Here is a 14,766-nt window from a genome sequence, read left to right as displayed (position 1 = left end):
GAAAGCAATTATTAAATCAGGGTGGGAGTGCCTAGCTCTTGTGTTGGCAGTTGCGAAGTTTCATCCGTGCTTGTACGGACGTCCATTATGCGTCATCACTGGTCCCCACGCTCTCTGCTGGCTACGCCCTCAAGGACCCCACGGGACGACTCACTCGCTGGGCATTATGCCTGCAAGAGTATACATTTTCCGTCGTATATAATACGGGAACCTCGGTGATTTTTTCACAGGGAACCCTGATCACGAGAAGGAAATTCATAGAAGAATAAAAATGGGTTGGATCGCATACTGCAGACATTGTCAGCTCCTCACTGGAAGCTTACCATTATCATTGAAAAGGAAGGTTCAAAATCAGTGCTTATTACCGGTGCTGACATATGGGGCAGAGACTTGGAGACTGACAAAGAAGCTTGAGAATAAGTTAAGGACCGCGCAAAGAGCGATGGAACGAAGAATGCAAGGCATAACGTTAAGAGACAGAAAGAAAGAGGGCAAACGGGTATAGCCGATATTCCAATTGACATTAAGAGAAAGGAATGGACCTGGGCAGGTAATGTAAAGCCCACGTTAGATAACCCTATGACCATTAGGGTTAGTGGTTGGGTACCAAGAGTAGGGAAGCACAGTCAAGGACGGCAGAAGACTAGGTGGGGCGATGAAATTAGGAAATTGGCAGGCGCTAGTTGGAATCGGTTGGCGCAGGACAGGGGTAATTGGAGATCGTAGGGAAAGGCCTTCGTCCTGCAGTGAACATAAAATGGGCTGATGATGATGATAATAATAATACCGGATCCTTGCAGATTGTTTCTCCCGCTACTCCGTGGAAGAAACGACAGATGTAGACACCATCGCTTCCGTTTCGTCTGGGACACAGTTGCTTCAAATCGGCAACGAGCAATGCCGCGATACTTCTTTACACGCCCTCATCGGGCGGCTGGAATCCGCGCCTGGAGACGCCTATTTCCGGATGTTTCCCCTCAAGGAGGGGGCACTATAACGCCCTAATTTTGTTCCCCACGGCCATGACATTCTGCTAGTCATCCCATCATAAATCAGTTCGGCTGTCCTCCACCATCTTCACGATGCTCCCACGACTGGGCACTTGGGCGTCTCGCGCCCATACGACTGCGTACGCCGTCGCTTCTTTCGGCTGGGTCCCTTCCCCCCACCCGCTCCGTGCGGAGTTACGCTGCAGCTGATGAGTCCTGCCAGCGCCGGAAGAAGCCCTCCGCGCTTCCCGCTGGAAGTCTCCAGCCAAGTGACACCCCACCCAAACCCCTTTTTCCGAGTTGGTCTAGACCTTCTTTTTCCGCATGCTTTTTCCGCATTCACTGCATGCGGAAAAGAAACGTTTAGCTCAGTCAGGTCCATAGTGGAGCCAAGGCTGCGCAGCACTGACAAATTCGTTGCAGCGTAATCGCAGGTCAAACTCACAACGTGTGCACCTATTTTGTGAGCGAAGCTAGCAGCTTGTAGCCCCAGATTGTACCTCTGCTCACCGCCGAGGCCATCCACTAGAAAGTGGTCAATTGGCAGATTCCGTCTGCCATAGACTGCAGCAAGCATTAAAACAAAAGCACCTTTGGCAACTGGAAAGCTGCCATCAGTGACATCAATGCTCATGTAAACATGTGCATGGAACCTTTTTCTATCCCACACCACATGTCTCCGTATGGCCATCTCATCCACAACCAGATTGCATAATGTGGAGTGGCAGTATTATACATATTGCTTTACCTGAATAGCCATTGTAGTCAGGTGTCAGTTGATGCATGAGCAAGGCTTTTTCCTTCCCACCGAGACTCTGCAACGTGGCGACATCCTCATTTCCTAGAATGCCATCGTCAGATAAATCTTGTGTGTCATCTTGAAGACGAGCAACATTTTGCAAAAGGCGGCGACGGAGACGCTGCAGACCCTTGATGTGCTTGGTCGCAGCTTGAAGTTGTGAGTAACTGGCTCAAAAAGGCCTTTTCAGGCGCGTCTTCTGCTGGCTGTGGCTTCAAAGTGTCACACACACAAAAAACAGGTGCACGAGCAACCAACATGGTACAAGTCACGTACTGCGACGTTCCTGCGGATGAAGGTGCTTCCCTTGAAGGTTGACTCATTGCTTTGACATCGTTCCTTGCAAGCGGCGACTGCAGTTAAAGATTAGACCACCAGATATTTTCAAGATCCAACAATGTTTACTGTGGAATGAATTTACACAACCTTTACAGAGTCATGCAAAAGGCCTCGCATGATCTGTGCATGCTGCCCCTACACACGACATCCCCTTGTGCAGAAAACTATGTTCTATCTAAGTGTTCTTGTAAAATACACATACAACTAATTTAATCTCAGGAAAAATGGAGATGTAGCAACTTCGCAGTGTATGTGTCACACAAAAAAATCAGACATAGCTGTCACACATACATAATGTTCACTTCCGTTATTTAAAGCACCACTGCGTAGTTTAATCTCAACTGTCATTAACCTGTTTAAAATTTGTCGAACAAAACCACACCTGCTAAAAAACCTGGTATTTCACCTCAAAATGGGAAGTACAACCTTGAGAGATTTCTTTATGCGGAAAAAATTGATGACATGATTGAACTTTGCAGACACAAGGAGAGCTACTACGTGCAGAATATTCCCTACAAAATTATTGTTCTTATTGACTACTGCAGAATTTAGTATGTGACCTGAAGACTAATCTTTCATGGTTCCTTCAATTAATTAGTTTTATTGCAATTTTAATTGTTTTCAGCCACAAGAAATGCGCATACATGCCAAATTCAGTCAATAATAATTTTTGTAGCAGGAAATGTAGCTGTTCGGCTATAAATTGTTTCACATCGTGGGCTTTTTAGCAGTGTATATTAGCTGAGAAAAGTACTTTGAGGAGAAATATATGCTTAACACTGTGGGAATTATTTAAAACGAAGAACATGACTGACTTGTATTGCACCATTGATTACACAGTGCGGAAGTCCAAGTAAAAGCGCGGCATATATAGCATTCTATTGTATGCTTTGTTGCAACGTATCTATAGAAAGCTTTAAAGCAGTACCTTTTTTAACTGAGAGTTAGAAATGGCCTAGCATGCAATTTGGAATACAATGGAAGTTCTGGAAAGGGTTTGCGCAGTTCCTTAAATGTGGAGATGCGATCAGCCTCTGATATCCCTGGTATTATGTTTTAGCATTGCGGCATATATATTGGAACGACTCTAACCAGAGTAATAAAATCGGTAAATATGGAAATAGGCTAATGAACTTTCTAACCGAAAGAGTCAGAAAATTAATTATAAGTGCACGGCTTCAATCCCGTCATCAAGTAAAGGAGTTTCTATTTCAGTTTATTTTATTTGCAACAGTGTTACAAATATATAAATTGAAACTTCTTGCACGAGACCCATCCAGCGGGCAGCGCACATCACCGGGGTCTACGGGCTGCTGGACGTCTAGCACGCGCTATAAAAAATTCGACGAATAAAGTTTTACCGACCAGACGCATAGAAAATTTTTACTTAACACAAGCCGGCAAGCGATGGTACTACAATCGCCATGAAGTGATCCTGGCCACTGGTACCGTTCGCAAAATCACCGTTGCTTAAGCGCTCTCAGCAAGCAACGCTCCATTGTGGTGGTGCCCATGCAGGTGATCAGCACACTGCTAAGGCCCACTCTTCTCTTAGGTCACGCTGCCTTCGAAACGTTGTGCACAATTTCAGTGTCACACGTCATTACTCTGCACCAACATCTCAATTCAGCAGATATAATGAGCAGTGCGACTGAATTTTTGCCACTTAAATATAGTGCAGAATGAACAATTCTATCTCTCTTTCTGGTGCTGTCACCTATCGAGGGAAAATTAGTTTTCTTAAGTTTTACAACATAATGCACTTCTTTTTAGGACGACATCTCATTATTTCGTCGGTTAATTCACACGAGCACGTAGTCACTAGAGAATAATGCAGTTCCATATTCATAAATAAAATAAACGTTCATTGTGCTTACATACGGAAGCACAGACCATAACGCCGATTTTCTGCTTGATTAGGGCATCCTGGCCTTCATCACGTAGGTGCGCCTACTGCTGACGGGAGTTCTCGCCGGTCTGCTGAAAGGCCGAAGACTTTGAGCAGAACGACAGCGTCTACTGGGACAGTCGACATTAACTATGAACCGGCAAGGCCCTACATATTTTCAGAGTCCCCGGCTCAGCAGTCTATCCTTGGGCACAAGACGGGACGAATTTTTTCCTCGTGGGAAAACAATCGATTCGGATCCTGCACGATCGCTTAATCACCGGCACATTTTTGAGGGGGCGAAAGGCATCAATGTTTGCCAGAATACGTTCTCAAAGGCGATGAATCACCGTTCAAAGGGCGGATTTGTCGCCCTCACACGCTTGCAGGGCGAAACGTTTCCTCGTTTCCCTGAAACCGCCCCGAAATGAAAGAAGTCGTCCTTGAGGGTGTCCCAAGGCGACAGGCCGGGGCTGTACGGTGGATGTTGAAGCGTTTCCCACTTGAATTTTGATTGTTTTGTGTTAACCACATCAGGCTATGTGGGGATGGACATTTTCTTGGAGCAAGATGACCCCATTCGTGAATTTTCCACGTTGTTTGTTCTTCATTGTGACACGCAGCCGATCCGGCGATTCGCAATACCGGAAACGATTGATAGTCTCTCCAGGTTTAGCAAATTTGACCAGTAATGGCTCCTGACGATCGAAAAAACACGTCAACAACACTTTCCCGGCGGAAATGACGACCTTTGCTTTCTTTGGGGGTGGTAAATTCGAATGTTTCCACTGTGAGCTGTGTCGTCGTGTTTCAGACACGTAGTAGTGGCACCATGTTTCGTCCCTGGTCACAATTACAGACAAGAAGTCGTCGCCCTCCTTGTGATACCGGATCAGTTGAGTCAAGGCAGTGCCGGATCTCTCCGTCTTCTTGCGGTGGTTCAAAATCTTGAGCATTCATTGCACACACAAGAGCCGATAACCAAGATGTTCATGAGTTATGATGTGAACCGAACCGTGACTGATGTTCGCATGCTCTGCCAGGTACTCGATGCTTATCTTCCGTTCTTGTTTCATCAGCTCATCAACCTTTGCAACTGTGTTGGGAGTGACTGCACGGTCGCTTTGGCCCGGTCTTGGATCGTTGTTGCAACTTTCACGTCCTTCTTTGAACCGTTTGCTCGAACCCTTCACAGTGGCCAATGCAATGCAATGTTCAACGTAAAAGGCAGCCATACGATGACTAATGTCTTTTTGGGAAACACCTTCAGCTGTCAAAAACCTCACGACACCACGCTGTCCAACTTTTGTAGCGTCCATTATGTCACGCAACCATGCGGAACCCAGTGTATGAGAGCATTAAAGAACATATATCCCCACACCTGCTTGTCACTTCTGTAAATGAGAGACGCCTGTGTACTACGCGCATGCCTCGCCGATAATCAACCGAACCATTATTGCGCGTGGTGGGTTGGCTCACTTCCATTTGACTTGCCCGCGTACATTAGAAATTCGAACATACAATGGAATATACAAATGCGAAGTTGCAGCTTGGTAAAGGGCAATAGAGTGTCGCTGGAAACAAAGTATACACTGAATGTATACCCAAAACTTCGAAATAAGATATTTAAATATACGTATAAGTCTCCAATAAATTTACGTTTCTAAGCAAAAGTTACTGCAGATAATGCGTCAAACAAGGCAAATAAACATGTTGCGCAATCAAAGATTCACAGATCACAGAATCCTGAGGTCCGCCCCCCTCCCTCCACTCCCCCTGATAATCGCGCGCGACGGAAGGTGGCTCGCTTCCTCCCCGCTTTTGTCCCTTGCACGCACCAGACTGAGCTACCATCGTTGGATCACCCATGCCGCCCCCGCCCCCCAGGCTTTCACTCGCACATACAGCATGTGGCGCATGCTGTATGTCATCGTATGATGACGATGATCGTATGATGTGTGTATGACGATGTTATCACCCTAGGACTTTTTACGGAACATGAGGGCGGCAGCAACGGCAGGAATGCGCCTGGAGTGTCCACATAATTGCGATCGCAATAATGTAGTAAGAGTATCCGGCAGCTGAAGCGTCCCGTGGCCCATTACTTTCTTGAAAAGCAGAAGTAACAAAATTGAACTTTCACCATGCGACAATTCGCTGCGCCGCAACAATGTCTTGTTTTCTTTTTGGGGCGGGGCCACCGAAATGAAAAAAACGCGAAGGAAAACATGTTTTCCACAATCGAATGAGTACTTTGGGCACCTACCGAAGAAATATCGAAAAATACGTGAGACGCTTGGTCCACAGAGATCCATACGCATACTGCTCGGTATCCTACACCGGCGAGACAAAACTTTCCGGAGAGGTCGCGTTCAAGCGAACGCGTTGCAATCCGTTGTGTCCCCACAATGATGGCGGCGAGCGACTATTGTTTATTTTTCTCGTCTGCTAGCCAGAAAGCGTCCAAAACTCTGCCAGGCGAAAATCCACTCGACCAGAGAAAAACAAACGCACACCGAAGTGCGCCGCGCGGTGGTCGGGAGCAACACGAGAAAAACGCATGCGCTCTGGCTGGCTTTGGCATTAGGCGGGTAGCGAGAACGAAAATATTCTAGAGGCTCAATGTCAAAGTAGAAAATAAATAAGAACGTAGTTACCTTTGCTGGCTTTAATGTCTTCACATGGATGCTTTGGCGCAGGTGAATAAAATGTTGACATTCTTTTCTGTGACATGAAGGCTCAAATGAACCACCACAACGCTTCGTCTCATCAGACCTGGCTGTGTGCTTTGTCAACTTTAGAGTAGTACACTCTACTCATCTTGCCTGATAGTGTGTCGATTTGGCTTGTCTCGTTGTATGGTCCGATGCACGACATTAGAAAAGTCAATGCACCTTTGCTGTCAAATGTATTAACAGCATTAAGCCCACAACGTTCCGGAACTGAAACTCTAAAGCCCGACTTTGGAAATGTCAATGCACCTTTTGTATCAAAAGTTTATGAGAACTTCAGGCCCATAAAGTTTCGGAATTGAAATCCTTTCACTCCGTATACTCCACGAACTCCGCGAGATGCCGCAATGAGCCCGCTCGCCACCGAAACGCCCATGAAACTTTGTGCTTGGATGGGGCTTCTCGCGTTATGTGACTGCCGGTGCATGGGCGTTGCCACGAAATCCAGCCAGATTTCGCAATGATCGCGCCGAAATGTCTTTTCAAGCATGCATGAAAACGACATTCTAGACAAAATCCAGAATTATTTCCTCCGCCGGGGTTGTTCTGGTCGGCGGTGCAAGACAGCACGAAGAACTTTCGGGGGGGGGGGGGCGCTAAATCATAAGCCCCCCCCCCCCCCCCCTGGCTACGCCCTTGAAGCGTAGGTAACGCCGGGTCAACACAGTGGTCAACCCACACACAGGAATTCGGAGAGAAACCGCTCCCTGGCGTATAGGGGGTCAACGTAGAGCAAATGACAGTAGGATTTGCACTGGGTCATAATCCCGTCGCAAACACCCGACGGTCACGTCTTTTCATGCAGACGAGCGTGACAATTAGGCACGTCGAGTTTCCGGTGCTTGCATCCGTTCCATTCATCGCCGCACACAGTGAGCCGTGACACGGGTGCAGCACACGCATGAGGTAAAGCAGTGATTTGGGCTTGTTGGTAAGACATCGTGAGGCTTATAGCGCGTTAAAACGACAAGGACGAAAGTGAGACGTGACACACACAGGCGCTAACTTGCAACAATATTTATTTCGAGCAAGGGACCCATACTTGTATGGGTCCCTTGCCGCCGATTTTTGTCGATCGATTTCCGGTGAGCGCACTCTTTGGATAGTGTGGGCTTCCCGTCAATGCGGTGAAGCGAGCAGAGAATGTCCCCTGATGGCCGTGTTGGCTGAATCTGACTGTCGAAACACTCAGAGCTTTCTGTGACATTGCAAAAACACGACGACCGTCGACTGTAGGGGTTGTTCCCTGTGATTTCTATACGGGCTGCTCGTTTGTTTTGTGCTAAGAAATCGACAGCAGGCTAGTTGGCTAAACACGCTTAAGCTTGTGTCGCGACAATTACGAACTGATTATACTACAGAATATATACAAATCTTTAAATTAAAAAATATATGTATATGGCCACATCATATTCGCCGAAACGAGGCCATCGATGGCCACCGATTAAGGTAAGCTCTTTTTTTCCTTAGACCTGTATAAGATGCACTGATATATGTTACATGAGGGGCAATAGCGCAAGCTTCAATGACTTTTTTTTTTTTTTGTTGTTGTTGCTGGCAGTGCGTACTCCCTTGACGACGAACACAACGCCATAGCGAAAGCGTGAGATAATCATCTGTCCTTACGCAAAACGGCCATTACTGCGGCCTTGCTTAATTGTTTCAGGAAATTTGTACGAATCGCGATCAAAGTATTACTGCAAGTGAAGCGCTCACCTTGCGCGTGTGTTTGCGGCTGTCGTGGAACAGCTCGTGCGCCTTCTGCAGACCCGCACCCGTGTTGGTTGCATGGTGGTTCAGGTACTGCACGCCTTGCGTCAGCCTCACCAACTGGCACTTGTTTCCTGGTTCCTTTAGGAAGTTGGCGTGCACCACTGCGAGCCAGGGAAGAGTCGAGGTGTCTTGAGAACGCGTGTACGCAACGAAAGGAAAAGGTTGCTTCAACTCTTGTTGTTTATGAGCGGCGAAATCTGTGGCCAAAGTAAACCACGTTTCTCGCTGCTCGAACACTTCGAAACTCAAATATGTCGTGTGTACGAACACTAGCAATTTCGAATATGAATCGAATAGAAGAGGTATTCAATTCGAGAATGTGACACAGAACATGAGTTGCCTTGCTTCACTGACAACCTGAGGCACTACTAAAACAATATAGTTTATGGTTTCACACCTATTTGCCTACAAATGTGGACGAAATGCACGCATATTTGGTATAACACAGCGCTCATAATAATGCACAACTAAACGAAGGAAAATTAACTTGTGTCTCGAACAAATCAAGGTGAACCTTAACTATGCTGTGCCGAGAATATCAGTCGAACAAGGGTGGTGCAGTGCCTCGGAGAAATGCATGCAGCAGTGCGACAATATGTGCTTTTATGTTTATGATCACACCAACTGATTAATCGCGATTAAATCCTTAATAAAGAAACTAGAAAGCTAGAATTGTCCCGAACAGGGCACTACGGGTAAAAAAATTGCGTCCAGTGCTTGTCGAATTGGTACTGCAGTTGACATGCCGAGGGGGGTCCTTGCCTTTCATCAAAAAATAGAGGGGGGCTGGGCCCCTGACTTAAAGCACTGACAAGCACTAGATAACGTACGAGACATTAGTAAACTGTCAAAGATGCTTGTAAGAAGCCGTCTTAAGCAGTGATGGTGGTATACCATCAGCACCACAAGGAAGGGAGTGTTTGACGCGTTTCATACACTTGAGAACAAGGTCTTCATTTACTGATAGGGTAAATACCACACCAGACGGAGAAGGAAAGTTACTAAACTAGAACCATTTTTTACATCAAATACCGAATAGAAATGTTCTGCAATGACATCAGAAGCGTTTCAGACAAAATTGTCACTTTCATCAACAACACATACATCCTCGGCGCCCTTTTTAGAAGAATGAGAAAGCGCACGTGGCTTCATAAATATATTGAATCACGTGTCACGTGAATCACGTGTATTGAAATATATTCAATGTTGTAGTGATCAATGCTATAATAACATTTGCAAAGACAACGACAACATCTAAATTCAAGTTCTCATTCATCTAGGCCTGGTTGCCTTGCATTTCTGTGTGCGCGGTCCTTCAGTTTTATTGGCGTTTTTAGTTCTTTAGAAAACCAATGAAAGAACTACGACTTTTTGCATGTTCATGTAAGTATCAATATGCGTATGCCATCTTCAATGACTTCCCTAAACAAATTAATCTCGTCATCAGCATGAGCGCACCGTCTACGAGCGATCATTCAACGACTTCAAGATAATGTCACAAGCCAACGCAGTCTCCAAGGGAAAAGTTATCGGAACGGATGCTGCTTTTTTGTGGTACCAGAGTTAAAGGAACAATTAAAGGAGCATGGAACTTGTCTGGCGCTACCAGATGAACGTTGCTACGCGTGAAGCAAACATCAAGATTCGTGCGACAAAGATGCAGAGCGTTGCCACAGCCGTTCCCAGTGAAGTTTAGCTGCTGCAAGAAATTAAAGGAGATAAAGTCGATCAAGGAGTGATGTATTTCAGAAATGTAAAATGAATTCTGGCAGACAGTATTATCATTCGATGAAATTGCGGGTAGACAAAGGTCTCCACTAATTAATATCTTGTGGTTATATGGAAGTTATAATGGTTTCTATTGATGCCAGGATAAGACCAAACGCTGCAGGAGTTATGTCAGGTGCTACATAGAATGCACCAAACAACAACCGTTACGCACCTCAACAGCGCATGTCCATCTAAACAGCCTCGTGATCGCACTCTAGATCCAAACGGTGGAAATATTCCATCGCGCAATCAACAGCGATAAGGACCGCCTTTCTGCTTCTTGTAGGAATAACGTCACTCCATACTAAAGATGTTATGATGCGCAGGAAAATATACAATAGATGGTATTCCTCGTAAAAACAAGGTGTCCCGTAAGACTACTACAGAATGAGCAGAACAAAGAATACTTGGAAATAAAAGTTGAAAGTCACTTTAGCCTACGCTAAAGAGGACGAAGGCGAAAGCCTGCGTGCTCACAAGCATCTTTAACAGTTTCCTAAAGTCTAGCACGTTTTCCAGCGCTTGGCAGTGTTTGAAATCAGGGGCGCCGGGTGGGGAGCCCGACCCTCCTTCATTTTTTGAGGAGGGGCTCGGCCCCCCTCGGCAGGTCAACTGCGCCGCCCATTCGACAAGCGCTGAAGGCGATTTTATTACCTGTAGTGCCCTGTTCGGGGCAATTCTAGCTTTCCAGTTTTTCGATTGATGATTTAATCACGATAAATCGGTTGATGTGGCATGATCATAAACAGGAAATAAGGTATAGTCATACTGCTGCATGCACTTCCTCGAGGCACTGCAAATGACGGTCACCACCCTTGTTCGACTAAGATTCTCGGCGGAGCATAATGTTTCATGAGCTACCCGCCATGGTTGATTAGTGTCTGTGGTGTTGGGATCGAATCCCGGTTACGGCTACCGCATTTCGTCTGCGACGAAATGCGAAAACAGCGGTGTACTTAGATGTAGGTGCCCGCTAAAGAACCCCAGGTGGTCCAAATTTCCGGAGTCCCCCACTACGGCGTGCCTCATAATCAGATCGGTGTTCTGGCAAGTAAAACCCCATAATTTAATTTTGATTGTTTCACGACTTACCTGAGCGTGAAGCTACCTGGTCGTGAATTAGTGAAAGGTACACCTAGATTTGTTTAGGTTACAAGTCAATTTTCATTCGTTTAGTTGTGCATTATGAGTGCTTTATACCAAAGACGCATGCATTATGTACACTTTTGTAGGTAAGTAATTTCCATTAATTTATTATTTGTTTACTTCAACTAGTAAGTGTAAGGAATTTCCCCTCCGTTGTCCTTGGTGTCTTTGTTGGCTTCTTATGATGTGATTAATAAAAATCGGGTCCCTCGGTTCCCTTTCTTCTTGTACGCTCACGAGACATTCATTAAATTACTCGACATTCGCATTCGAATGCGTTGTTACGTCCTGTTGTTTTATACCACAGAAGGTCATGGGTTCGAGTGCCTTAACTGATTACATCCTAATTACCTGTGTCTTAATTGGCCTCAGTGAACACCGAAGGTCATGGCTTCGATTCCCACCAATGATTGGGGTTCCACTATCTATGGCGGCATCATCGCTTTTGGTGTCATTCAATTGAGGTTCCACCAAAGGTCGAGGGTACGAGTTCCACCAATGGTCGTAGTTGGTACCATCAATTTTAGTCCATTTAATTTTGTTGCCATAACGCCGGACGGTCAATTTTTCGATAACCCCGGACAACGTATTTTGCGACCCATGAGCCACTTAAGGATTTCGCTTTAAAAAAACTTATTTGCTTTGCTGCGTAGGCATCGAACATTTTGACAGAAGATGCATGCGTCTGATGCGCCACTGATACGTCAATCTCCTCTTGTCTCGTCTTACACTGCCTACTCTTCTAGCTGCGCCTCCCACAAGATCATGCTGTCGTGGAGCCTACTACCAAACGAATCGAGCAAACATGATCTTGGTCAGTGAGAAGAATCGATGAGATGGTTGCGTCGTTGGATATCCAGGCGCGGAACGACGCATACTCATCGTGTTTCGCCTTGAGACACCAAGGAATATGGTGTCACGTCCACAACGGCAAGGTGGGCAACAAGCGGCGAACTCATGCAAACAGTGTGAAATTTTTGAGGAGACTACAATAAATTTTTATATCGGCAATAAAGATTATAGAAATTCTGAGAATTGAATATTAAAACGTTAGCATTGTTTGGCTCAGCTGTGACTTCGTTCTTGCTTAGTGTTATTTACTTGTCTGTCTTCGCTAAAGCACGTCTATCCATGGCCTTTCCGGTGGGAAATAGTGCGAGGCTTTAGTAGACAACTGACATATATTGCATCCAAGCCCTTCAATGCAATTGTACCAATTGAGCCGGAACACCAGGCACGAGCGCGCCTCGACGGAACAGAGCGGTCGAACACGGCTGCTGCCGCAGCAGTGCGTGAGGCGTTGCGCAAGGGGCAAGTGCGTCGCCGCGATGCCATGTCCCTCTCGCTGTCGCTCACGCAAGCCTGCGCTATGCGCGTTCCTTGTCCACACAAGCTCTCGCCTGCGTTCTGACTGCTTCGGTAAGGCGAAATGAAAACGCGCCAATAGTCTCAACGCGCTCGCTTGCCCGCGAGGTGTTCATAAATTGAAGGATGCTCAGCAGCGTTCAGTTGAACATTAGGCCACCCCAAGATACCCCAAATTTAATATGGCCCACCCTCAAATTTTAGTTGGCCCACCGCAAGTCTAAGTTGGCCCATTTCCAAATTTCAAGTTGGCCCATTCCCAAATTTCAAGTTGACCCGTCCTCAAATTTCAAGTTCGCCTACCCACAAACTTCAGGTTGGCCTACGCACAAACTTCAGGTTGGCCTACCCACAAATTTCATGTTGGCGTACCCAGAAATTTCAGGTTGGCCTACCCACAAATTTTCGTGCCATTGCTCGCGCGTTCATGGTCGTCTTCGTCGACAGTCGGCTGGTTCTATCTTGAAAGCGATCGTCTTACGCGAAGGAAGGACAGACGAAGAGTTTCCTCGCTGGGTAACCATAGCAATGCTTACATATCTAAAAAGTGTGTCCTAAGTACAAGCACAGACTGAACACACTTGAGTGGCCGCTCCGGAATGCAACAGCGTCCGTAGCTGCTACCTCGAGGTAGGTGCTAGGTTCCCCGTGTGTTTCTCTTACAGCCCATATACCTGGCAAGCGGCATGAGTATGCGTGGTCTTATTGCAGTGTTGGCCAGCGCTTTTATTTTTGCAATAGATGGCGGCCAACTCGGCCAAAGTAAGATTCCATTCGTAAATTTATGCAGAAATTGGGTGCGTCTTAATATACGCATGTGTTTGTATAATTTTCTGATTGTTCTACTTGTAGGGATGCAACCATTCTTTTTAAATATATTGCGCAACAGTAATTGTGTTGAAATTTACAAAATGTGGCAACCCAGTAATGGTCAAGATAGCCGGTAGCATCGGCAAAAAACACGATGACGATCCAGTGCTCTTGTCGGAATGGATATGAGGCGAAGCTTTCGCGCAGCGGGCAATTAAATCCTATAAAACTAACTGCAATGCGTAGAATGGTCTTGTTTTTCATCCGATGCAACAAAGACTCATATGGAATGTGTGCTTATGCACCGCACATGTCACAACTTTAATGTAATCTATACATAGCTCGGTGACTTCATTTAAACAAAAGCTCACACACTTGGACCGAACCTTGAGGCTGAGTTCGTGTGTGCCTGGCTGAGTAGAATTTTGGTGAATATGACTAACAGCAAGCTTGGCTGGGTTGAATTTTGGTGATTACGAGTCGGCAAGCTCGGCTGAGTAGAAATTTGGTGAATATATGTCAAATTAAGTTCAGCTGAGTAGAATTTTGGTTAATATATGTGGAAGTAATCTTGGCTGAGTAGAATTTCAGTGAATATGAGTCGGAGAAAGCTTGGCCGAGCCTGAGTGTGCGTGAGCTAGGCTGAGTGAAATTTCGGGGCGCCTGCACACACATGCCATTACATTACACCATGAAATAAAACACTAAGCTGCTGGATGTCATAGTCTTATAAAAAGGAAGATTCAGATAAACAAATGTCATGCTTTCTCGCTATATTTTCAAGTTGCGTGATACTTATTTTATAGAGGTAGTAATTCGGGATATGGTTATAGGAGTTTATGTAGTAATACATGTAAATACAACCTTATTAGCAACATTGCCACCGGCTTGTTGGAGACGGCCTATGTCTCGTGATGTGCCTGCACACTTTGCTAGCTGTGGACGTGCAAGAAACATGCGCATTTGAAACGGTGCTATCATTCGCAGGAAGGAATGTAAGTGGCTAACTTCATTGCATGATTTTCATTTGCTTTTTTTGAATGTACGTGTTATCTACTCTTTATAAATACAAAGTGTTTGCCTGCTTTCCACATTGTTGCATGTGTTTAACAGGAGGTAGAGAAAGAGGCAGAGAAAGGCAGGGGTGTTTATGGC

General features: G+C 45.8%; 1 protein-coding gene across 2 annotated transcripts in view; it reads right to left on the bottom strand.

Annotated features, from left to right (window-relative positions):
* The window catches only part of LOC126535914 (sushi, von Willebrand factor type A, EGF and pentraxin domain-containing protein 1-like), a 230,935-nt gene that overhangs the window by 181,905 nt on the left and 34,264 nt on the right, over positions 1-14,766 (bottom strand). For both annotated transcript variants that reach the window (XM_050182766.3, XM_055073349.2), the window contains exon 3: positions 8,464-8,621. In XM_050182766.3, the coding sequence (XP_050038723.3) occupies positions 8,464-8,621 (158 nt within the window). The remainder of the gene's footprint in view (positions 1-8,463; positions 8,622-14,766) is intronic.

Source organism: Dermacentor andersoni, chromosome 4 (assembly GCF_023375885.2).
Source record: "Dermacentor andersoni chromosome 4, qqDerAnde1_hic_scaffold, whole genome shotgun sequence".
Classification (NCBI taxonomy): Eukaryota; Metazoa; Arthropoda; class Arachnida; order Ixodida; family Ixodidae; genus Dermacentor; species Dermacentor andersoni.
Note: the sequence above shows the minus strand (reverse complement) of the source record. Positions and strands in the feature narration are given on the sequence as shown.